This window comes from Maniola hyperantus, chromosome 5, assembly GCF_902806685.2.
Source record: "Maniola hyperantus chromosome 5, iAphHyp1.2, whole genome shotgun sequence".
NCBI lineage: Eukaryota > Metazoa > Arthropoda > Insecta > Lepidoptera > Nymphalidae > Maniola > Maniola hyperantus.
Window position 1 is genome coordinate 14,317,041 of NC_048540.1, and position 23,312 is coordinate 14,340,352.

The following is a 23,312-nucleotide window of genomic DNA, read 5'->3' on the forward strand; positions in this document are numbered from 1 at the left end:
GCAAAAGAGAAATTGGTTTTATTTTATAAGCTTGATGATATCGCTGTTGTAGCATACAGCCTTACTAAACAGAGTAACTAACTGGTACCGTACTTACTATTGTCGTATTTTTTCGACATTTCTTCTGTCAGTCAGTCATCTTTTCTTTTTATATAATTTAGAAAACATATAAAACTCCACAGTGCGCATCGACCCTCATCCCGTAAGTACCCGCACGTCACAATCGATTTCCTCATAAAATATTAAAGCCGCCGAAGTGGATTTAGCTATAAAAGCTTACGTGCCCAAATATTATATTCTGTAAGTAGGTAGCAACTCAATTTTCCACTCGTATGAAAGAGAAATTTCTCCATTTTTTGCTGGGATTTGAACCTTGTACTTTTATTATTTTGTCTGCGGATACATTTTATTTTTTAAACATTTGCCCAAAAAAAGAACACATCACAGAAAAAAAAATATGTGTTCATGAACAAATATTAGTATTTTCAATTTTCAAAGTTAGATAACTATATACCTACCACGTGGGGTATCATATGAAAGGACTTTACTTGCACATTCAAAAACAGATTTTTTATTTTTTTTATGCATAATGGTTTTTGATTTATCGTGCAAAATGTCGAAAAAATACGACTATAATACGGAACCCTTAGTGCGCGAGTCTGACTCGCACTTGGCCGGGTTTTTTAGGTTACACAAACTTAAACACAAATGCTTATACGTACTTAACTACTTAAATAATGATTTAAATCTAAATGTATAAAAGGATTGACTGACTGATTGATTTATCAACGCACAGCTCAAACTACTGGACGGATCGGCCTGAAATTTGGCATGCAGGCAGATAGCTATTATGACGTAGGCTGCATCCGCTAAGAAAACATTTTTGAAAATTCAACCCCTAAGGGGTGAAATAGGGGTTTTAAATTTGTGTAGTCCACGCGGACGAAGTCGCAAGCATAAGCTAGTTGAAATATATTGGGCTATTATCACGAATTTGATTACACCGAAATATTAAATGGATTGAAAATTGTTAAACACAAAACTAATTATGATTGCATAGTGCAACGGATTAGGTGAATATTTTAACACATCATATTTCAGTAATTAAATTTATTGGACCGATCTCTCTGATATTAACAATATGATTATCATTTACAAAATTACCTACCTATTTTAAATTTGAATAGAAAATAGCTTTCAGGACAATTTTGATAAAGTATTTTCTAAATAAAATTAACATAATATATTCGCCATTGTGGAGAAAAAGACGTCGCTCTGTGACACATTGACGTTTGGTTTTTTTTAATGTAAAGCATATGTAAATGCATCCAATTTTGTAATTAACCCTAAATTAAAGCAAGTATAATGTGTTTCAAGTCTTTAAGTTAAATAACAAAGTCCAATCCCGGTGTGATGCGCCAACACACTTATTCTTTCTGGAGGTTCCCAAAACCATCAGCCAGCATGCATAAAATAGCTAGCAAACAAGCAGGCGGGTCACCTGATATTAAGTGATTATACCGCCGCCCATGAACATTTTGCAGCACTAGAGGAACTGCCAACGCATTGCCGGTCTTTCAGGAATTTATTGATCCGCCCCTTGAATAATCCCATGGTGAAATCTAATATGAACACCGCTGAAGGAAGTAACACCGTCGAAGTGCACCAGACACCCAGGTGGTGTCTGGTGAGGGTGAAACTGCTTGCGGTGGCGTGCGGTGCAGTTATAGAAAAAAGAGGGTGGAATGAAAGGAGGGTCAAACTACTCCTCAAAAGACGCCCCCATTATAAAGGCGACAGAACTCGCAAAGGGAGCTTACGTCTCTGCGGTGCTCCAAGCTTCCTAACGAGCTGGTTAAGGATCGTCCACATGTGGGAGCTTACCAATGTATATCTCAGTAGTGGTGGTAGCGAAGGCGAATATGAAGGAGGCGAGGATCTTGCTGGTGCAGGAGATGATGCCCACCAGCGTGTCATCCAGCTTCATCAAGTCGCTGAAGATGCTGATCGAGAACAGCGTTCCTGAGAAGTTAATTCATCATCAACATCATCGTCAACTAACACCATCGCCAGCTCTGAAAACGATGTCATCTAAATATATAAAAGGAAAAGGTGACTGACTGACTGACTGACTGACTGACTGACTGATCTATCAACGCATAGCTCAAACTACTGGACAGATCGGGCTGATAATTGGCATGCAGATAGCTATTATGACGTAGGCATCCGCTAAGAAAGGATTTTTGATAATTCAACCCCTAAGGGGGTGAAATAGGGGTTTGAAATTTGTGTAGTCCACGCGGATGAAGTCGCGAGCATAAGCTTACGTACGCGGCCGAAAGTGATGAACTTCATAGCCTTTAGAATGACATTTCAGGTTTGTAGATAGTTGTCTCTGTCACTCATACCCATATGACGTTTTGTCGGTCTTAACGATCGAGAGATTGCTCTTCAAATCTGATGTCTCCTTCTAAAGATCGATGTTCATCACTTTTGGCCGCGTACTGTATTTTGTGTGTGAGATAACTTTTACGGCTCAACCGCTGAACTATGATAATGACATGAATCGTAGAAGATTTTTTTTTAATAGATATAGAGAGCAAACGAGCAGGCGGGTCACCTGATGTTAAGTGATTACCGCCGCCCATGAACATTTGCAGCACCAGAGGAGCCGCCGATGCGTTGCCAGCCTTTTAGGAATTTGTTGGTCCGCCCCTTGAATAACCCCATGTTATAATCTAGTGCGAACGCCGCCGATGTGAGTTGGTTCCATAGTTTGCAGGTGCGTGGAAAGAAGGATCTGGCGCAGCGGACGGTCGAAGTGCACCAGACAGCCAGATGGTAAGGGTGAAATTCCTTACACCGCGGTGGCGCGCGGTGCGGTTGTAGAAAAAATATAGATTATTGTTTAAACAAGTTAAACTTACTCAAGGAATTTTTAAACGAAAAATTACTAATTTACTCAAAGACTTCGGCGGGTATTTTCTATTATTTAGAAACAATAGTAGTTTGAACTCACCCACTAAATTGGTGATTATGCTATATGTACAAAACATGCTGAACTGCACTTCGTCCCAGTTGAACCGATATCGCATGAACAGATAAAGAACGTTCATTTCACCTGTAAAGAAAATAAACTTATTTTTCTAAGCTTTTTATAAAACAAATAGCGAACAAACAAGCAGGCGGGTCACCTGATGTACTCAGTGATTACCTTTTTTTTATATTCATATACAAGTTAGCCCTTGGCTGCAATCAAACCTGGTGGTAAGTGATGATGCAGTCTAAGATAAAAGCGCGCTAACCTGGAACGGGTATGGCAGTTTTTATTAAACCCTTGCTGAAACACGACATCGTACCGGAACGCTAAATGCTACTACCAAGCGACGGCTGAAGCTTCAAACCAGACCGGACAAGAAATTTAGAAATCATAAAACTTCCAAACCTCTGCCAGGAATCGAACCCGGGACCTCCCACTAATAAGACCACAGTGCTTACCACTGCACCAGGGAGGTCGTCAATATTAGAGAGCGCGGGTGATAGTGTTGGTGAAATGGAACTTGTTCTGTTCCTTTGGTTTTATGTATCCGCCGCGTATACTGTGCTTTTTATACAATCCTAGTTATTAGATAATTAAACAAGTTTTATTATTTCAAACCCCGAGTTTAATTCAGTCCTTTAGATGGCCCAGCGGTTCACAACTCTTAATTTTCGGAGTTATGTGCGTTTTAAACAATTAAATATCACTCGCTTTAACGGTGCAGGAAACCATTGTGAGAAAACCTACATGCCTGAGAGTTCTCCATAATGTTCTCAAAGGTGTGTGAAGGGTGCCAATCCGCACTTAGCCAGCGTGGTAGACTATAGCCAAACCTTTCTCATTCTGAGAGGTGCCCCTGCTCAGCAGTGAGCCGGCGATGGGTTGATTATAATTTTTAACCGACTTCAAAAAAAGGAGGAGGAATCTTTTTTTTTATTTATTTTTTTATTTTTTATGTATGTTCCCCGATTACTCAAAGACGCCTGGACCGATTTTGAAAATTCTTTTTTTGTTTCAAAGGGTATAGTTCAAAGTTGGTCCCATTTCAATTTGGTGAAGATCTGATGAACATCTTCGAAGATAGATACTGGAACTCCTCAACGGATAAGAGTAAATTGCTCGCGATCAGTGTAATAGCTTAGTAAACAGTAGATTTTTAACCAGTCATAGCATAATTCCATGGGGCCACTAAAAATTGTGAAATAAAATTTTTTTACAAAAAAAATAAAAACCGACTTCGATACACAAACACTAAAAATTGAAAAATAATTTAATTTATTACCGAATATATTATGTATACAAGAGTTAATATAGTTCCATAATAATATTTTTTGGGGTCGGTGCCAATGAGGTGCCATTGTGGAGTCTCATAAAAATATGAAGTCTAAACGATTCGCGCAGCTAAAGCTAATTGGCACCGGCACCAAAAAGTATTATTATGGAACTATATTAACTCTTGTATACATAATATATTCGGTAATAAATTAAATTATTTTTCAATTTTTAGTGTTTGTGTATCGAAGTCGGTTTTTATTTTTTTTGTAATTTTTTATTTTTATTATTAAAAAGAATATTAGCCATGTTAAATGACTAATATTCCCCTTTCCTCTCCAACTAAGCGTCAGGCTTGTGCTAGGAGTAGGTACGACAATAGTGCAACGGGCGGGGTTTGAACCGTCAACCTTTCGGTTTTCAGTCCACTCCTTTACCTGTTGAGCTATTGAGGCTCAAAAAAATTTAAACTTTTCATACACACATAATGATGATATTTTTGTTATTGTAGAGGCAACTCGTAATTTTAATACAGTTATTTGCTCGTTCCAGTACCCGTAGTACAAGATTTTACGTCTCACCAAACCAAACCTAATTCGAGAGTCGAAATACTTCCGCGTTACAGTAAAATGGACCTAAACAGCCTTGAATTGAAGTCAAATATTCAATGCCACTGATTTTAATTTCGCAATGTTTCCGCTTGGAGCGCTGGCTGTAGAAGTGTAGACAAACTTGAGCTTTAAAACAAGGTATTTAAGATCCAGTTTACTGTAACGCGAAAGTATTTCGACTCTCGAATTTGGTTTGGTTTGGTGAGACGTAAAATCTTGTACTACGGGTACTGAGTTCTTCAAAACATCCTGCTGCCGAAAAATTTAATATGGAAACGAGTCATCAACGGAAATATCCTCTTTCACGCATTATAGCGTAATCTAGAAGTTTCCAGGTAAGTATTATGTCTTAAGTAGTCAAGTGTCGTGTTTCCGTTTACCAACGTTTTCCACTTAAAAATTATATACTTAGATATTAATTTTAAGTGGTTCCGTAACCCAATTTTCGAGAGTTAGCATAGCATTTATCATATTACCATTATACTTGTTTGTTTGTTTGAAGATAGATTATACCTTAGATTGACACAATAGGCCAGGTAGGTACTTTTTATCCCGTAAAAATTCATTGTTGCCGCCGCTGAATTTTTCAAACATATTATATCCACGCTAGCTAGCGAAGTCGTAGGCATCATCTACTTAAGGATTAAAGTATCATCATCATCATCATCATGATCAACCCATCGCCGGCTCACTACAGAGCACGGGCCCTCTCAGAGTGAGAAGGGTTTTGGCCATAGTCTACCACGCTGGCTATGTGCGGATTGGTAGACTTCACACACCTTTGCGAACGTAATGGAGAACTCTCAGGCATGCAGGTTTCCTCGCGATATTTTCCTTCACCGTTAAAGCAAGTGATATTTAATTGCTTAAAAACGCACATAACTCCGAAAAGTCAGAGGTGCGTGCCTGGGATCGAACCCCCGACCTCCGATTAAAATGCGGGCTATTACAGCTTTAAAATTACATAAATGACAGCTTGATTTTTAGGATTAAAGTATACTAACCATGTAAAGGTCCGAATATAACACACACGACGACTATGAGCAACGAGACCCGCAGGCGTCGTCTGCGAGGCCCACTCCTGAAGGCAACGGTGAGGGTCTCCCTGACGTGCCGCGCGTCGAAGAACGAGCAGACCCATCCTCGGCAGCCCACTGGTTGCTCCTGGAAGAATAAGGTATTAATGAATATTATACCCGGCTGAGTTTGTTGTGGGCTCTTCTCAGACCTGGGCGCGTTTGGAACCCTCGTAGCTTTAGTTGTAAGTTCGCGTAAAAATTATCACCACTATATCATCTCAGAAATCCAACAACCGACCATCAAAAAGTGTAATTTATTACTTACTAGATGCGCGACTTCGTACGCGTGGTTTAGGTTTTTTAAAATCCCTTCGGAACCCTTTAATTTTCCGGGATAAAAAGTATCCTATGTCCTTTGTCGGTATACAAGCTATCTCTGTACCAAATTTCGTCGAAATCGGTTGAACGGATGAGCCGTGAAAGGCTAGCAGACAAACAGACAGACAGATGTTGTGTATACTTTCCACTTATTGGAACGATAAGTCATCATCATCATCATCATCAACCGATAGACGTCCATACAGGACATAGGTCTCTTGTAGGGACTTCCACACACTACAGTCTTGCGCCGCCTGAATCCAGCAGCTCCCTGCGATTCGTTTGATTTCTTCTGTCCACCTAGTGTGGGGTCTTTCAACGCAGCGCTTTTCGGTGCGAGGTTACCATTCTAGCAGCTTGGGACCCCAACGTTTATCGGTTTTCAAACTATGTGCCCTGCCCATTCAGCTTCGTAACCCGTTGAGCTAGGTATGTCAGTTACCCTGGTTCTCCTAAGAATCTCCTCATGTCTGATCTGATCACGTAGAGAAACTCCAAGCATAACTCTCTCCATCGCTCGCTGAAGGAAGGATAATTGCAAACCAATAAACATTGGGCACAAGATAATGACACAGAATTAATATTAAGCTTCATTTACGCCAGAGCTCCGTGGCCCTCTGAGTGACTCTGAGCTTTCTTCTGAGGCCCTTAGTTAGCGATGTATCGGATCTCGTACATACTCTTGTCGTACCTACTCGAATAAATAAAAAATAAACGACAGCATTTAAATCGATTTTAAAATCGTCCTTATACCTACATAAAAACTCAGTTTGTGTGGCTTTGGAATCCAATGATAACAGATGCGGAATCCAGCTCGATATATTATATCTATTTTTCATTGAAACCGAAAAATAAATCATTCGTACTGCATCCACGCCAAACGGAATAAATTGACAACCGTATCTCGCAGATCAGCTACATTGTAGTAATGGTTGTAAGTTTCCCACTTGTACAAAATATACGTTTAGAAAGCTTTAGAGCCTCAATTAGCTCAACGAGTAAAGGAGTGGACTGAAAACCGAAAGGTCGACGGTTCAAACCCCGCCCGTTGCACTATTGTCGTACCTACTCCTAGTACAAGCTTGACGCTTACTTGGAGAGGTAAAGGGAATATTAGTCATTTAACATGGCTCTATCCTATTAAAAAAAAATTATCAACTGCTGAATTTCTTGCTGGCTGTAGAATCTACTTTTAGAATCTGTGTGCCATAAGTTGGCTTATATTGATTTTTTATTTTAATAGTGGCCATAGTCTTGTCGTAGTCCTGTCGCTGTATTGTCGTAGTCTTGTCCTTCTCTTGTCGTACACTCGTCATTGTCTTGTCATTGTCTAGTCGTACACTTGTCGTTGTCTTGTCTTGGTCTAGTCGTACACTTGTCGTTGTCTTGTCTTAGTATTGTCGTTGTCTTGTCGTACACTTGTCGTAGTCTTGTCTAAGTCTTAACGTTGTCTTGTCTTTAGTATGTCGTACACTTGTTGAAGTCTTGTCTTAGTCTTGTCGTAATTTTGTCATAGTAGTATCGTAACCTTTTCGTTGTCTTGTCGTACACATATCGTTGTCTTGTCGTAGTCTTGTCGCAGTCATAGCCTTCCAAAAGGAGGATGTCCGCAATCCGGCGCGACATTTTGTTTACAAGAACTCAAGACATAAATGATGTGAAACCTTCAATCGTCGGACTCCATTACAAACTCAGACACCTATCCGAGCCCCGTGAAACCGCTGATTGTGTTACGATGTTCCCCTTCGCTCAAATTTGCGTAGTGGCACAGAGCAATTTATCACTTAGACGTAGGACGGCCGGAGAGTGATGAACGGCTGTACCTTATAGTCGATAACCAGCAACCCTAAGCTTCCGATTATATTGGCTGCCTTTCTCAAGTCTCAAGACTGTTTCATCAGCCTAGGTACTTTAGATTTGTGTCAGAGATTGTAACCAAAGCCATGTCATGTGATGAATGGCTATACCTACCTCAGTCGATATCGGTAACCACTAACCAGTAACCCATAAGGTATGATTCCGAACCATGCTGCACGCAGCAGTGCTGCCGAAACAGTGCTGTCGCGGCACTATTGGTCCCCATACAATCTCTATAAGCTTATATGAGATAAGATAGAGAAGCGAAGTGTGCGTAGTTATTTTTATTTGATTTTACAGAAACTCGTAATGAAAACAGCTACAGTACAGGAAATTGGCAAGTAGATACTAGATAATAGTTCGAACGAAGCGAGCGGGGTTTCTTATACAAAGCTTTGTGAAGTAACTAGGTACTTAGTTACTTAACTACTTAGATACCTACGATAGTCAAAGTCAAAGTCAAATAATTTATTTAAAATCTTACTCCGAAATAACAATTTGGAATATTTGATACTAGCCCGCGACTTCGTCCGCGTGGATTTAGGTTTTTAAAAATCCCGTGGGAACTCTTAGATTTTCCGGGATAAAAAGTAGCCTATGTCCTTCCCCGGGATGCAAGCTATCGATGTACCAAGTTTCGTCAAAATCGGTTAAACGGATGGGCCGTAAAAGGCTAGCAGACAGACAGACAGACAGATGTTGACGTGTACTTCCCACTTATTGGAACGATAAGTCATCATCATCATCATCATCAACCGATAGACGTCCATACAGGACATAGGTCTCTTGTAGGGACTTCCACACACCACAGTCTTGCGCCGGCTGAATCTGGATGGGCTGTGAAAGGCAAGCAGACAGACAGACAGACAGACACACTTTCGCATTTATAATATTAAGTACCTATGGATTTGACATTAGGCTATGGTGACGTAAAATCAAAGAAAAATAGGGCTACTTTAGGGCTACCTATAACCACCTGCATCAAATGTATTATTAACATTTGACACCTGCCTGCCGCGAAGGACTTCGAAGACACGCCCACGCCTCGACGTGTTTTAGTGTCATGAACTATGGTATGAGTGCATATGAGTGCATCATAATAATATGATACAGACAGCGATATTAGTGACAGTAAAATCAAGCCTTATTCACACAGGTTGTGGTCATTTTGTGAGAAAACACCTTTAGTAATAACTAGCTTATGCCCGCGATTTCGTCCGCGTGGACTACACAAATTTTAAACCCCCGTTTTACACCCTAAGGTTTGATTTTTAACTATGAGATTTTAACATAAGCTTAATAAAATATGTCATACTGCTAATTGCAAAAATATTAATTACTAAACTTCTTTATCGACACTTCAAAACTGACAGACTTTCATACAAACTTCAAACCCCTATTTTACCCCTTTAGGGGTTGAATTTTGAAATATCCTTTCTTAGCGGACGCCTACGTTATAATAGCTATATGCATGACGAATTTCAGCGTGATCCGTCCTGTAGTTTGAACTGTGCGTTGATAGATCAGTCAGTCAGTCAGTCAGTCACCTTTTCCTTTTATATATATATATATATAGATTGTGGCAGCTCTCTGAATTTAAATCATAATAATATTACTTTTAAAAAAAGCTGCTAATGTACCTATTATAATTTAGAATGCATTATAGTTATAGTAATGCATTGAAGGGATGAGAGCCCCAAACAATAATACATATTAATTAATCATGAACCGTGATTAGACCAAAGCTAGCTGAAGTTTAAATCTATCTTGATGAAAAGAGAGATTCAAATGATTTCATTTTCTTAAAATGTTAGTCACGGTTAAATTCTTAATTACTTCACTCTAACTTCTAAATAACCTACAAAACCTAGAGATGGCACTACAGTACTTTAGTGGAACTATTCAGATTCAGCTCCTTACGATAACTGACGTATAAACAGATTGCTTACTTTGTAATAGAAGTAGGTAGATGATTAGGAAGATTTACGTAATCGTTTAAATAAATTCATTAAAATAAAAATGAACTCACTCTCTGCCTGTCTTCAGGAAGAATCGGATCCTTGAGACGAATGTATCCATATGTCAAACTGATGAAATACAAGCACAAGGATATTAGAAAGATCCCATAGTATCCGATCTGTTGAAGGAGGATCCCACTTAGCGACATTCCTATGGGGATCCCTAGCGACATACATAAATTTGCCACTCCCACTCTGAATGTCCTCATTTCTTTAGTCGTCACGTCACCAATATAGCTAAATACACCAACGCAAACTGTTATCCATCCACCGGTTAGCGATGGAAACAAGTCGGAGAGAGCCGTGATCTCCAGTGGGAGTTCGTAGAAGAAGTACGTATTCAACATGAAACTCGTGACGCACAGCACCTCACCGATGATCGGCAATAGAATGCAGGCTTTCCTTTTCCCCGTCTTGTCACTCCAGGAACCGACAAATAGAACTAGTACACAGGGGAATACTGTCTGCACAATATTCTTCCACGCCTGCACCGATGCTGTAAGTTTCTGCACCTCCGCTTCCTCCATTGTATAGTTCTCAGTCTGCCGCCTGTTCAACGCCGAACAAACTTCATCGCTGTACCCTAAATTCACCCGACAAGCTTTCTCCAAATTTAAGTTCTGAATAGCCAAGCCGGAGAACACATTGGACATTATGTAGCACGCTATAATCGGTTCCACTGTTATGTTGGACCTGATCTGCATCAATTTTTCTTTAACACTAATCCTCTTCTTCGGTTCCTTGGCTTCCCCGGAAGATTTTTCAGCTCCGACGCTTATTCCGTTCATTTTTCGTCAATATTGAGATCAGTATCAAATTGACTTATGAAGATTTATGTATTAGGAGTTTGTTTTTTCTCATATTGTCGGTTGATGAAGGTTAGTATTTGTTCCAGAGTTTCAAAGCGTCATCGTACGCTGCATTTCCTTGGGAATCCCTTTCGGTTCGTCGACGTTATTTAGGACACTGATGTGCCCCGGGGTAGATGGCAGACTGGAGGATCCTCTTGTCTTAAGTAGAGTGAACGGATACGCGTTCGAGTGGAGTCATTTACCAATTTGTTGGTACAGTGTCGCCTCAGATCGGCAGTGATCGCGGCACTGCGTGGACGGGCGTCACAACCTTGCTCTCGCCTACCGTTTATCCCATTAGACCAATGTCTGTCATTATTGTGAAACAGTGGGTACGTCTGTGTCATTAGTACACGGTCAAGGTACGCTTTAGTAGGCGGATGATATTGAAACGTTCAGGTTCGCGTTTTCAGACGGAATCCTGTCTTTTAGCCTGTCTTATAGCGCTTCTAGATCGCCGTGCAAAATTGAATAGTTGTTTTTTTATAAGTACATTTGCAAGTTATCTTCTATGTATATATTCTAAATACCCATACTATTAAGGAGAAGTAAGCTGTGATTACCTAGTGGTTAGGGCGTCCTAATCGGAGGTCGGGGGTTCGATCCCGGGCACGCATTTCTAACTTTTCGGGGCTATGTGCAATATATCACTTGCTTTAACGTGACGGAATACATCGTAAGGAAACCTGCATGTCTAAGAGTTCTCCATAATGTTCTCAAAGGTGTGAAGTCTGTCAATCCGCACGTGGCCAGCGTGATAGACTACGGCCAAAACCTTTCTCTCTCTGAGAGGAAACCCGTGCTCTGTAGTGAGTCAGTGATGGGTCGACCATGATGATGATGATTAAGGAGTAACTGACTAACTGACATATTATCAACGTAGTACTGCTCACATTACTTACCTGCTGTAGAAACTTGAACGTATTGCACGTAAGTATATTATTTCTACATATAACGTAAAGTTCGACCAAGAAACGATTTTGAAAAATTGTAGCGGATTTTTCCGGATTTTAATCCGTACTTAGCGTAGTAGACTATGGCCAAACCCTTCTCATACTGAGAGGAGTCGGCGATGGGTTAATGATGATGGTGCCAAAATTTTGCACAGAGATAGCTTACACCCTGGAGGGATTTTTTATTCTGGAAAATAAAAACGTTTAATTTTTAAAAACCTAAATCCCCGCGGGCGAAGTCGCGCATCATTTAGTTATCAATATTTCTTTTTCTTTTTTTCCAATCGGCACAGAATTTTAGAACAAAGCTAATGGTCCATGAAGCTACAACGACTTAATTCCGAGCGCCACAAAAGCAATTAAAACACCATTCGTCAGGGCCTGATGTACTGAATACAGGACATCGGATACGTTTTTATCTCCGTGATTTATACCAACATTAAATCGGTATAAAAAATCATAGATGCCCCTTTTTGTTCTCATGCAAATGGCCCGCATTTTATTGCGTGGCTACATGAATGGTATGAATAAATGTTTTCATAAAGGTGAACAGTTTAATATCTCGAAATTGGAGCGCAAAATAAATCGCGGACAATGGGGTTAGCGAGCTTTTTATTGCAAGCTTTTAATACAATGCTAGTTTAGGTCAAATCTTGCAAGTTGATTTTTAGTTTTTAACCCATTTTCACTGGCTTTGTTATATTATTGAGGTTGCAATTTACCTCACGGTTATCGATTCGTTATACCTACTTTGACCGGCACGGTCTTTTTATTTTGAACCAGAATTTTTACCTTTACCTTTAACCTTAATAACGAAAGTTTTAATAAGACCGAGTTACTTTCGCATTTATAACAGTAGTTTATCTAAACTAATGATTTTAAGCTTATTAACGACATATTTTAATGGGTAGGTAGGTAGGTAGGTACATACCACAATTAATTTGATGGTTTATTTGTTGATATATCGACCCAATTGCACGGGTCGTGGTCACGACGGGACTGCAGTACTGCGAGACTTCGAGCTGTCAAGGGCAGTAGTGACCTATCCTCTTTCTTGTTCTTTTCGCTGGAACTTCACGAGCTGTCCGGCAAAATACACTCACAACGTGACTATTAACTTTACTCACGTACTTTACATCACTATTAAATATCGACAAATAAACCCATCAAATTAATCGTGGTGTGGCGGTTGCCACAATAGAAACTAGATGGCGCTGTTCAATCGATGACATAGTCCCGAACAAATGTACCGCCCACAGTACTCGCACTAACAGAGTGTTCTGCAATCTGTACTATATATAGAAGTTTCAAGATACAACCGTCGGCCCAGCTGGCGCTACCGAGAACAACCAACCGCTCGGTGGGAGATCTCCCCTTTGGTACGGTCGCGCCTGCACACCGCACCCGTACAAGTGGTATCACGGTATTATATACATTAAAATAAATAGGTAAATCTATAAATATATAAAAGGAAAAGGTGACTGACTATTTATCTATCAACGCACAGCTCAAACTTCAAACCCCTGAAGGGGTAAAATAAGGGTTTGAAATTTGTGTAGTCCACGCGGACAAAGTCGCGGGCATAAGCTAGTAGCATACAAATAATACGCAACATTGCTAGCAATAAGTACGTTTAGATGAGTTGCTATTAATTTCCTCGCTTACTTTTATTCCTTATGCTTACCACGATTTACTAGTTAGAACGGGATAATTCTTATTTTTCACAAATTTCAAACTCCTTCCTTATCCCCTTAGGGGTTAATAATTCTTTCTTAGCAGAATGTCTACACCATAATTGTAGCTATCTGCATGCCAAATTTCAGCCCGATCCGACCAGTAGTTTGAGCTGTGCGTTGATAGATCAGTCAGTCAGTCACCTTCCCTTTTACATATTTAGATAAATAAAATACTGTATGTAAGCATAGCCTGGAACCTGGAAGGTGCATAACTATATTACCCCTTATTGGTTTCTACCCGTCTTTATACCTACTGGGCCCAGCAATAAAGATGAAATCAGAACATTCCCATTGCAAGCCAGTCGTGTGGAAGGCGCACATCGGCCCAACTAGCCGGAATAATCTTATAACCTGCAATTAATTGGCTAGTTGAGTGCTCAAGTATTCTTGATCCGTTACTTATAGATTTAATAGAGGCATTTATGGACAATATATCAGCTTAGTTAGGTACTGTTTAGCTGTGCGAGTCTAGCGGTGATAGCTAGTGGTTAAGTAAGACGTCTGCCTCCTATTTGGGGAGTCGGGGGTTCGATCCCGGGCACGCATGTGCATTTTAAGCAATTAAATATCACTTGATTTAACGGTGAAGTAAAACATCGTGTGGGAACCTGCATGCTTGAGAGTTCGCCATAATGTTCTCAAAGGTGAGTGAAATCTGCCTATCCGCATCCTGAGAATCATTTTTGGATTAAAGTTGCGCAAAATCTTGTCGCCATTCCAGCACCTTGGGACCCCAACGTCTATCGGTGGTACGAACTATGTGCCCTGCCCATTGCCACTTCAGCTTCGCAACCCGTTGAGCTATGTCGGTTACTCTAGTTCTCCTACGGATCTCCTCATTTCTGATTTGATCACGTGTAGAGAAACGGAAGACGCAGCGTTGGAAGACCCCCCACTAGGTGGACGGACGACATCAGACGAGTCGTTGGGAGCCGCTGGATCCAAGCGGCGCAAGACCGTGGCGTGTGGAAGTCCCTACAAGAGACCTATGTCCAGCAATGGACGTCTATTGGTTGATGATGATGATGAAAATCTTGTATTTGATGAATTCTCTGGCGGAGCAGTAGTCAGCGCTGGGATCTTATAAGTAAAAGGGCCCGGGTTCGATTCCCGGCTGGAATATTTTCGTATTTTCGTATTAATAATTTCACCCTCTCAACAGACCAGACCAGAGACGATTTGACAGTTACCACGACACTCGCAAAGACGTAGGTATACCTAGTACCTACCACCAAGCAATTAAGCGTTCCGGTACGATGCCGCGTAGAAACCGACCACATGTACCTACCAACATATAGGTCAAAATTAGCCTGCTTACATCTTAAACTGCATCATCAATATTCACTTACCACCAGGTGAAATTGCAGTAAAGGGCTAACCAGTATCTTTAAAAATTAGATTCCCAAATACGGTATTTGACAACTAGTCAAATCAGTAACTTTTTATCAAACGTCAAAACGCGCACTTAGTATGCGATATTCTATGAAATACTGGAATGTGACGTCACATTATAATGACGTACTTTTTTAGCTTAATCGATAATTTAAAATGGTTATTTTAAAACTAACAAACGTGGATTTTACGTATTTTGGAAGACCTTCATATTCACTGAGAAATAATTTATTTTTAATGTAGTCAAATACCTACCCAATTGTGGCTGAATTTTGGCGTGGAATGGGACCCAGAACACATGAGTAGATCCCAGAACCTCTCCCTTATGAAGTCGCCAAAGAAATACCTAGGTAAGTAGATATTTTTTTAAATATCTAGAGCTTTTCTAACGCAATAAAAAATGAATTGCTACTTATTAATTTCTAGTGCCTGCCACTTAGGCCCTGCCTAACCGTTCGAAATAATTTCATAAACTTATAAACTCGTAGCACGCCTACGCCATTAATCGCTAGTTGACTACCTAAGTGCTTTTTATTAGGGGCTTATAGATCTAAAAGCCATTTAAATAGTATTTACCTTTTTAGTTGTATATGACATACTTAGTTATCTACTCGTAGTCCTTTGAAAATAATTTCCAGTTCGAATATTTTTCAAAAAATTTCACATTTTGAGAACATCTGACAACATATTGTAATTATGTAATAGATCATCATCATGATTAACCCATCGCCCGCACCGGCTCGCTATTGAGAATAGACAGCAAAGCCCAAAAACTAAAATTTAGTTCACGGCACGCCACGCTGGCCCAGTGAGACTTGGCAGACTTGACACTCCTTTGAGAACATTATAGAAAACTCTCAGGCATACAGGTTTCCTCAAAGGGGTAAAGGGGTAAAGTTAACACTGAGTTACCTTTTGGCCTATAATACCTATACCCATAGAGGAAATCTTACTTACTAGCAACTACGCATATTATCTCAGCAGATCGCTCGTCCATCAGAAGGCCAGTCCGTAAAGCATGTTTACGGCCTGAGGCCTCGCAAATTGCGATTGTTTCCCCTTCCGCTGCGGCACTTAACGGCCTGCTATACTGGCGATGTCAATAAATGAGGCTAGACCTAACTACGGTCCCAAATACCTAACATAGGATACCTTGTTTGACTGAAATAGTAGTCTGACTCTTACCTACTCAATTCGCTCACGCTGGTAATCTAAAAGCCTGAAAAAACGGAATAGTATGACCTTTAAAATATCTCAATAAAGAATGGGCGGCCTTTTTGGTCTGGTGGGATGCTTCGGCCGTGGCTAGTTACCACCCTACTGGCAAGGCCGTGCTGCCTAGCAATTTAGCGTTCCGGTACGATGCCGTGTAGAAACCAACGAGGCATGAGTTTATTAAAAACTGCCATCCCCTTCCTTATCCCGCTTCCATCTCAGAATATGCATCGTCACTTACTTACCACCCAGGTGAGATCACAGTCAAGGGCTGACTTGTATCTGAATATTTTTTTTAATTAAGCTGTTCTATTTGGCGGCCATTTTAAACACGGACAAAAGAAGCGCAAGTGTTCCGTCCTTTATTGCACATTACAAATCAGAAAATAAATTACAAACGCAAAAACTTAAGCACGTAGGTAGGTACTTACCTAGTTTTTTTTAACTGAAGATTTAGTTTTTTTTAAACCGTGGGAACTCTGATTTTACGGCATAAAAGGTAGCCTATATCTAAAATCACAGTTAGGACTTGTACATCGATTAAAAAAGTGGTAAGTGATGGCTTTATCCAATAGTTTTGTGCATAAAAGTATCATCATCATTATCATCATCATCAGCCTGTGGACGTCCACTGTTGGACATATTATAGGCCTTCCCTAAAGAGCGCCACCACACCCGGTCCTCAGCCTTCCTCATCCAGCCACTTCCCGCCAGCCTCTTTATATCGTCGGTCCATCGTGCTGGAGGGCGTCCCACACTACGCTTGCTTAAACGCGGTCTCCATTCAAGGACTTTTCGGCTCCAATGGCCATCGCCTCTACGACAGGCATGAACTGCCCACTGCCACTTCAGCTTGCTTATAGTTTGGGCTATGTCAGTGACCTTGGTTCTCCTGCGGATCTCTTTTTTTTTTTTTTTTTTATTGAAAAGGCTCCTGCCTCAGCATGATGCTGCAGTATTTGACTACTGCAGCGCTGATTTTCAGGCAGAGCCCTAGTATGACGACCCGACAACGAAAGTGTTCTCTATAATATAAAAAACAATTCGGATCTTATCCCTCGGGGAAACTCCTAACATAGGCCTCTCCATAGCTCGCTGAGTGACTTTCAATTTGTACTTAAAAGTATACCTACCTAATATACCACTTCAATAGCAAATTAATTCATGAATTGTAGGTTTTAGCGCGCATCGCCCGCGGCTGCATACAGATTAGACATGTCATAGTGGCCATACTACTGACATCCAAATGCGATTGGAATATTGCATGCCTCGCCACAGGCCAAAATCTAAAAGCATCCTGCTCAGAGAACTAACATATCCGAGCCTACGTCCGTGACTTTCTGTATTTAAGCACAGTTAGGGTACTTCTAACAAAATGTCGAGGCTTCTACGTCACTAGCATTCGTCAAAATATATTACTACGCGACTTCGTTCGCGTGGATTTAGGTTTTTAAAATCCCTCGGGAACTCTTTGATTTTCCGGGATAAAAAGTAGCCTATGTCACTCTCCAGGTCTTTAACTATACCCATGCAGAAAATCACGTCGATCCGTTGCGACGTGATTAAAGGACAAACCAACAAACCAACAAACAAACACACTTTCACATTTATAATAAGGGTACCTACTACCTACTGATTTGACGCCGGTAGCCCTAAAATAACCCTATTTTTTTACGACGGATCAGGCTGAAATTTGGCATGCAGATAGCTCTTATGACGTGGGCATCCGCTAAAAAAGGATTTTTGAAAATACAACCCCTAAGACGGTGAAATAGGGGTTTGAAATTTGTGTAGTCCACGCGGACGAAGTCGCGAGCATAAGCTAGTTCATATATAAAATAGTTTATTTAACTAATCGGCACTACTTTGTTACATAATATGCTAAACACGTACTGGCAACAGAAACAAATTTCAGGACACGAAAGCCAATTTGGTTACCCGTTACCCTTCGCCCGTTACCCTGAAAAGGTGCGAGCATAATCGGCCTCTTTTTATTCGGGTCGGACCTCATCAATTAGTAACACGTGCTTCGGGCTTACCTTTAGGGTAAATAGGGGTAATTCGTAAACTTACAAGTATTCCTCGCTTCTATGATCTATCGATGACTTTGATAATAAATAATATATAATAATAAATACAGACAGATAATTCCCGGGGAACCAAGAAGCCGACCAAAGTTTATGCTCCTTAGTTCCCCGAGATCCAGGTACCCACCTCTTTATTATCATTTCACAATATACCTACATGAAAATTATCAAAGCAAGTCATTCCCAAGCTTTCTCATCGTTTAAATCGAGCCTCAATAGCTCCACGGTCGAGGGCGGACTCAATTTCGAAAGGTCGGCGGTTCAAACTTCAAACCCCATCCGTTGCACTATTGTCGTACCTACTCCTAGCACAAGCTACGCTTAGTTGGAGGGGAAAGGGGAATATTAGTCCTGATAAGCATGGCTAATATTCTTCACATTGTAAGCATGTAGGTAATAGGATTTTTCAAATTAAAAAAAAAAAACTTGTTGAGAAACTTCTCCAATACGTCTTCTGGGAGTTTATTAAGTAAATATAATAAATCTCTCTTTAAAATATGACACGTTAGTGCGTGTGTATAATAATTGAGCCTTTTGGGTCGGAGGAGGCTTTAGGTAGGGCGAGAGTTATGGTGGACAAGACTCATACATAATTCCATATGCGACAACGTCATAATGCTATACATTTTTAATATGAGCCGTACGTATTTCGTTGGAGCATGAAATTTTTATACCAGACCCTCATCAGACTATAAATAATCCTATGTCAACTACATACAGGCAAATAACTACGAATTGTGAATGTCAATCTCGAAATGAATATCAGAATTCCGAAATCAATTTTTACTTATGAATTACGATTCGACGGGCAGAATATCGTATCATACTGAATTTAGTTCTGAAAGAGTTCTCAGATTTGCCATGTAACTCTATACATTTGAACACTGTGTTAAACAACCATAAACAACAATAAACACTGTGTTAAAAATAAAGTCGCAGTTGACTTTTATAATGATAAAATAAGGTAAGTATTTTCATATTAATAGTGAGCATCTGAGCAGGCAAATCACTACCTAAAGCCATGTGTTTTAATCAAATACTTACTTAATTGAAAAAAAAACACATTTGAAATACCTAAACCCTGAAAATTCGACTCTTTTTTTGGGTAGTCATGTAAAAATCAAAACAAAATGTAAGTAATAAAAAAACGTTTCATTTAGGTAGGTATTTAACCTTTTAAAATGAAAAAAAACCTTCCTTTTAGCCTACACTCGTGGCCTGTATTTAGACGACACCCCATTTGAAAACTCATTGCATCGGAAAACCGAGGTTTCCCGCAAATGTTGACACGGCGGCGGCGGCAGGGGGCGGCACGGCGCAATATTGCGCCACACATACACACAACACACCAGTGTTTTTGGTAAGGCTTTATTTTGTTTTTATAGTTCTGTAATATAAGGAACCCTTCACGTAGATTATTCCTACATCAATGAAAACCTTTGTTCAAACTTAACAAAGTACCTAGTTTCGTCGAATCCGGTGACAGTGTGTGACCATTTAAAAAAACTAAAGTTTGAGGTAGATATAGTACAGGATGGGGTGCCAGCCAGGTAACCTCACAGTGTACCTGGGTGCTGCTGGTCCCTTTTGGATCTGTTCGAGGGGAAGAGCAGTATTCGGGTGCGCCCCGGTAACATTGCTAATAATCTCTCTTCGGAGATAGTGTCTTGGCAGCACGACATTGCCGGAAGGGTGGTAACTAGCCACGGCCGAAGCCTCCATCAGACCAGGCCAGAGAAATTATAAAATTCCCAACCTAATAAGACCACAGCACTTACCACTGCGCCAGGGAGGTCGACAATTATCCAGATTTCCTTCAACAACTGGTAAATAAGGTACAGCTCACAGACTAGAGAGTGGTATAGCTTTACATTCTAGAACACAGATGTGTGAGAACTACTTACTACTTGCTACCTAAGAATGAACAAATAATTATTTGTTCATTCTGTATATTATAAAACAAATTTTTATTTACTTTTATACACAATACTTTTTGATTTATCGTGCAAAAAAGTCGAAAAAAAACACCTTAGTACTATAGATACTAAGATAGTTCAATCCACGAAGACGCGCCCCACTATTTATCGTGCAGGGAAACCACGAGTGCGGGGAGTGATCTCTACCTAATTTATCTTCTTGTGCGTGTGCCCACATCGCAGATCGGTGCGTTACGACTTACGATAGAACTCAGTCTCACACATTGTTATGTGTGAGACTGAGTTCTATCGTAAGTTCTATTATGCATTGTAACCGATTGAGACAAAGAGTGGGGCGCATCATAGTGGATTGAACTATCTATACCTACCTACACTCGGTGCGAGAATCAGACTCGCACTTAGCCGGTTTTTGTTTTGTATAGTTTCTGGGTAAATTAAATCAATTTTAGCCGTGGCACCGCTAAACAAGGGTAAGTTTAGCGGACTACCCTCACCTAAACCCGAACCACCGGTGCTAATTGGCCGGTCCGAGGGGAATATAAAGAACCCCGATTATGCCCGCACCCTTTTTGAGCTAACCAATTTGCCTTTCGTGTTGGTGTTTTGAGATTAGGTTTTTGCATTTAAGACGCCTTTAAAATTAAAAAACCACAATAAGGCTCGAGATTAGGTTTTTGCATTTTTGACTACCTCCCTGGCGCAATGGTATAAGCGCTGTTGTCTTATTAGTGGGAGGTCCTGGCTTCAATTCATGGGTTTGGAATTTTATAATTTCTAAATTTCTGGTCTGGTCTGATGAGAGACTTTGGCCATGGCTAGTTACCACCCTACCGGCAAAACCATGCCGCCAAGCGATTTAGCGTTCCGGTACGATGCCGTGTAGAAACCAAAGGTTTAATAAAAACTGCCATACTCCTTCCAGGTTAGCCCGATTTCATCTTAGACTGCATCATCACTTACCACCAGGTGAGATTGCAGTCAAGGGCTAACTTGTATCGGAATAAAATAAAATGAAAATTATCTGCTCCAACCCTAAGCCTCCATAAATCATTCATCATCGTCACTCACGATTTATTGGCTTGACTGACGCAGAATCTATCTAGGTATAGGTATCTACTTAGATTTAGGTATTTCAATCTTATGAAATTGTTATCACAAACTCGAAGTTTCCATCGAAAATCTTGGTACTGAAAACATAGTTTGAAATAGTAAGTAGGTATCTTAGATAGGTATTGTTTCAAATCTTCGCACCAACCCTGAAACTTTGTTATTTAAGGTTCTGTTTTGTCAAAGGAATGTTCTAGATTCTAGATAGCTGCAATTTGTTGGAACATTGGTTTAACGAGTGATTAACTTTTTAATTTAAACTTTGTTCATTCCTACATTGTTTAAAGATTAAAGGCTGTTTAATGATAGTTGTATTGATTTTGTACCAACCAATGGCGGGTGACTTACCTATATAGTACAATCCATGATGACGCGCCCCACTCTTGGTCCCAATCTATTTTATATATATATAAAATTCAAAGTCCTGACTGACTGACTGCCATATATATCAACGCACAGCCTAAACCACTGGTCCTAGAGACATGAAATTTTAAGGGTGTGTTCTTTGTAGAGAGTAGGTATCCACTAAGAAAGGATTTTTCGTAATTCCACTCTTAAGTGGGTTAAATAGGGGATGAAAGTTTGTATGAAAGTCCGTCATTTTTCAAGTTATTTGCATGAAAATTGGTATTTGGGTATTCGGTCACTAATGAAGAAATACGTGTTCCAGGATTTTTCGAAATTCATCCCCCACCTCGATTTTCTAAATTCCACCCGAGCGAAGCCGGGGCGGGTCAGCTAGTCGGTTATAATGCAAGTGATGTACCCGCATGAAAAATAGTAGCGCCTCTTCGTGGATTGAACTATCTATACCCAAAATAACTGACATACTTAGCTCAGCGGGTGGCGAAGCTGAAGTGACAATGAGGAGGGCACATAGTTCGAAAAACCGATAGACGTTGGGCTCCGGTAGATGTTGGGGTCCCAAGTTGCTGGAATGGCGACCTTGCATCGGAAACCGCAGCGTTGGAAGACCCCCTCACTAGGTGAACGGACGACATCACATGAGCCGCAGGGAGCTGCTGGATTCAGGCAAGATCGTGGCGTGTGGAAGTCCCTACAAGAGACCTATGTCCAGCCGTGGACATCTATCGGTTGATGATGATGATGAATAGTGTCATATCCTAATCTAAATATACTTATGTTTTTATTCAGATACAAGTTAGCCCTTGACTGCAATCTCACCTGGTGGTAAGTGCGACCTGCAGTCTAAGATGGAAGCAGGCGACTAACCTCTGGAAAGGGTATGGCAGTTTTTATTAAACCCATATGGTACGATTACACCTAACGAGTACAGTGGCGAGTCAGTGTCCTCGGCCGAGTACTCGGTTGGTATAAACACTTTAACGAGTGCAATTTCGCCACAATTTCTCAGCCACAGCACTGTCTCGGCCGAGTGACATTTTACTGTCTCGCTTCACTACTCGGTAGGTGTAATCGTACCATTACACACAACTTTGGTTTCTACGTGTACCTACCTACGTAATCCCAGCAAAATAATATTAAATTTCTAGATTTGGGCTTAGATTTTTGGTGTGTAACGTCGTGTAAATGTACACGGCATCGTACCGGAACGCTAAATCGCTTGGCGGTGTGCTGGTAGGGTCTAACTAGCCACGGTCGAAGCCTCCCTCCAGACCAGATACCTAGATATAAATGAAAAGGTGACTGACTGCAGACTGACTGACTGATCTATCAACGCACAGCTCAAACCATTGGACGGATCGGGCACGAGCGCACTATACACGGTGAAGTTTTAGTGGTTGTCTTCCCGCGGCAGAACGATTATCCCTTAGTAGTACTATCGAAATTTTGAGTTAAACTTAAAAAATAAAAATG

General features: G+C 40.5%; 2 protein-coding genes across 2 annotated transcripts in view; one reads left to right on the top strand and one right to left on the bottom strand.

Moving 5' to 3' along the window:
* Window positions 1-11,284, bottom strand: part of LOC117982341 (uncharacterized) — a 41,957-nt gene extending 30,673 nt beyond the window's left edge. The window contains exons 1-4 of the mRNA XM_034968696.2: window positions 10,207-11,284; window positions 5,928-6,087; window positions 3,020-3,121; window positions 1,885-2,022 (exon numbers count right to left, since the gene is read on the bottom strand). Coding sequence (XP_034824587.2) covers window positions 1,885-2,022; window positions 3,020-3,121; window positions 5,928-6,087; window positions 10,207-10,983 — 1,177 coding nt within the window. The 5' untranslated portion in view covers window positions 10,984-11,284. The remainder of the gene's footprint in view (window positions 1-1,884; window positions 2,023-3,019; window positions 3,122-5,927; window positions 6,088-10,206) is intronic.
* A 7,519-nt stretch (window positions 11,285-18,803) lies between these two features.
* The window catches only part of Arl8 (ADP-ribosylation factor-like protein 8), a 153,372-nt gene continuing 148,863 nt past the window's right edge, over window positions 18,804-23,312 (top strand). Inside the window, exon 1 of the mRNA XM_034968765.2 lies at window positions 18,804-18,818. The gene's annotated coding sequence lies outside the window, so the exon portion shown is untranslated. The remainder of the gene's footprint in view (window positions 18,819-23,312) is intronic.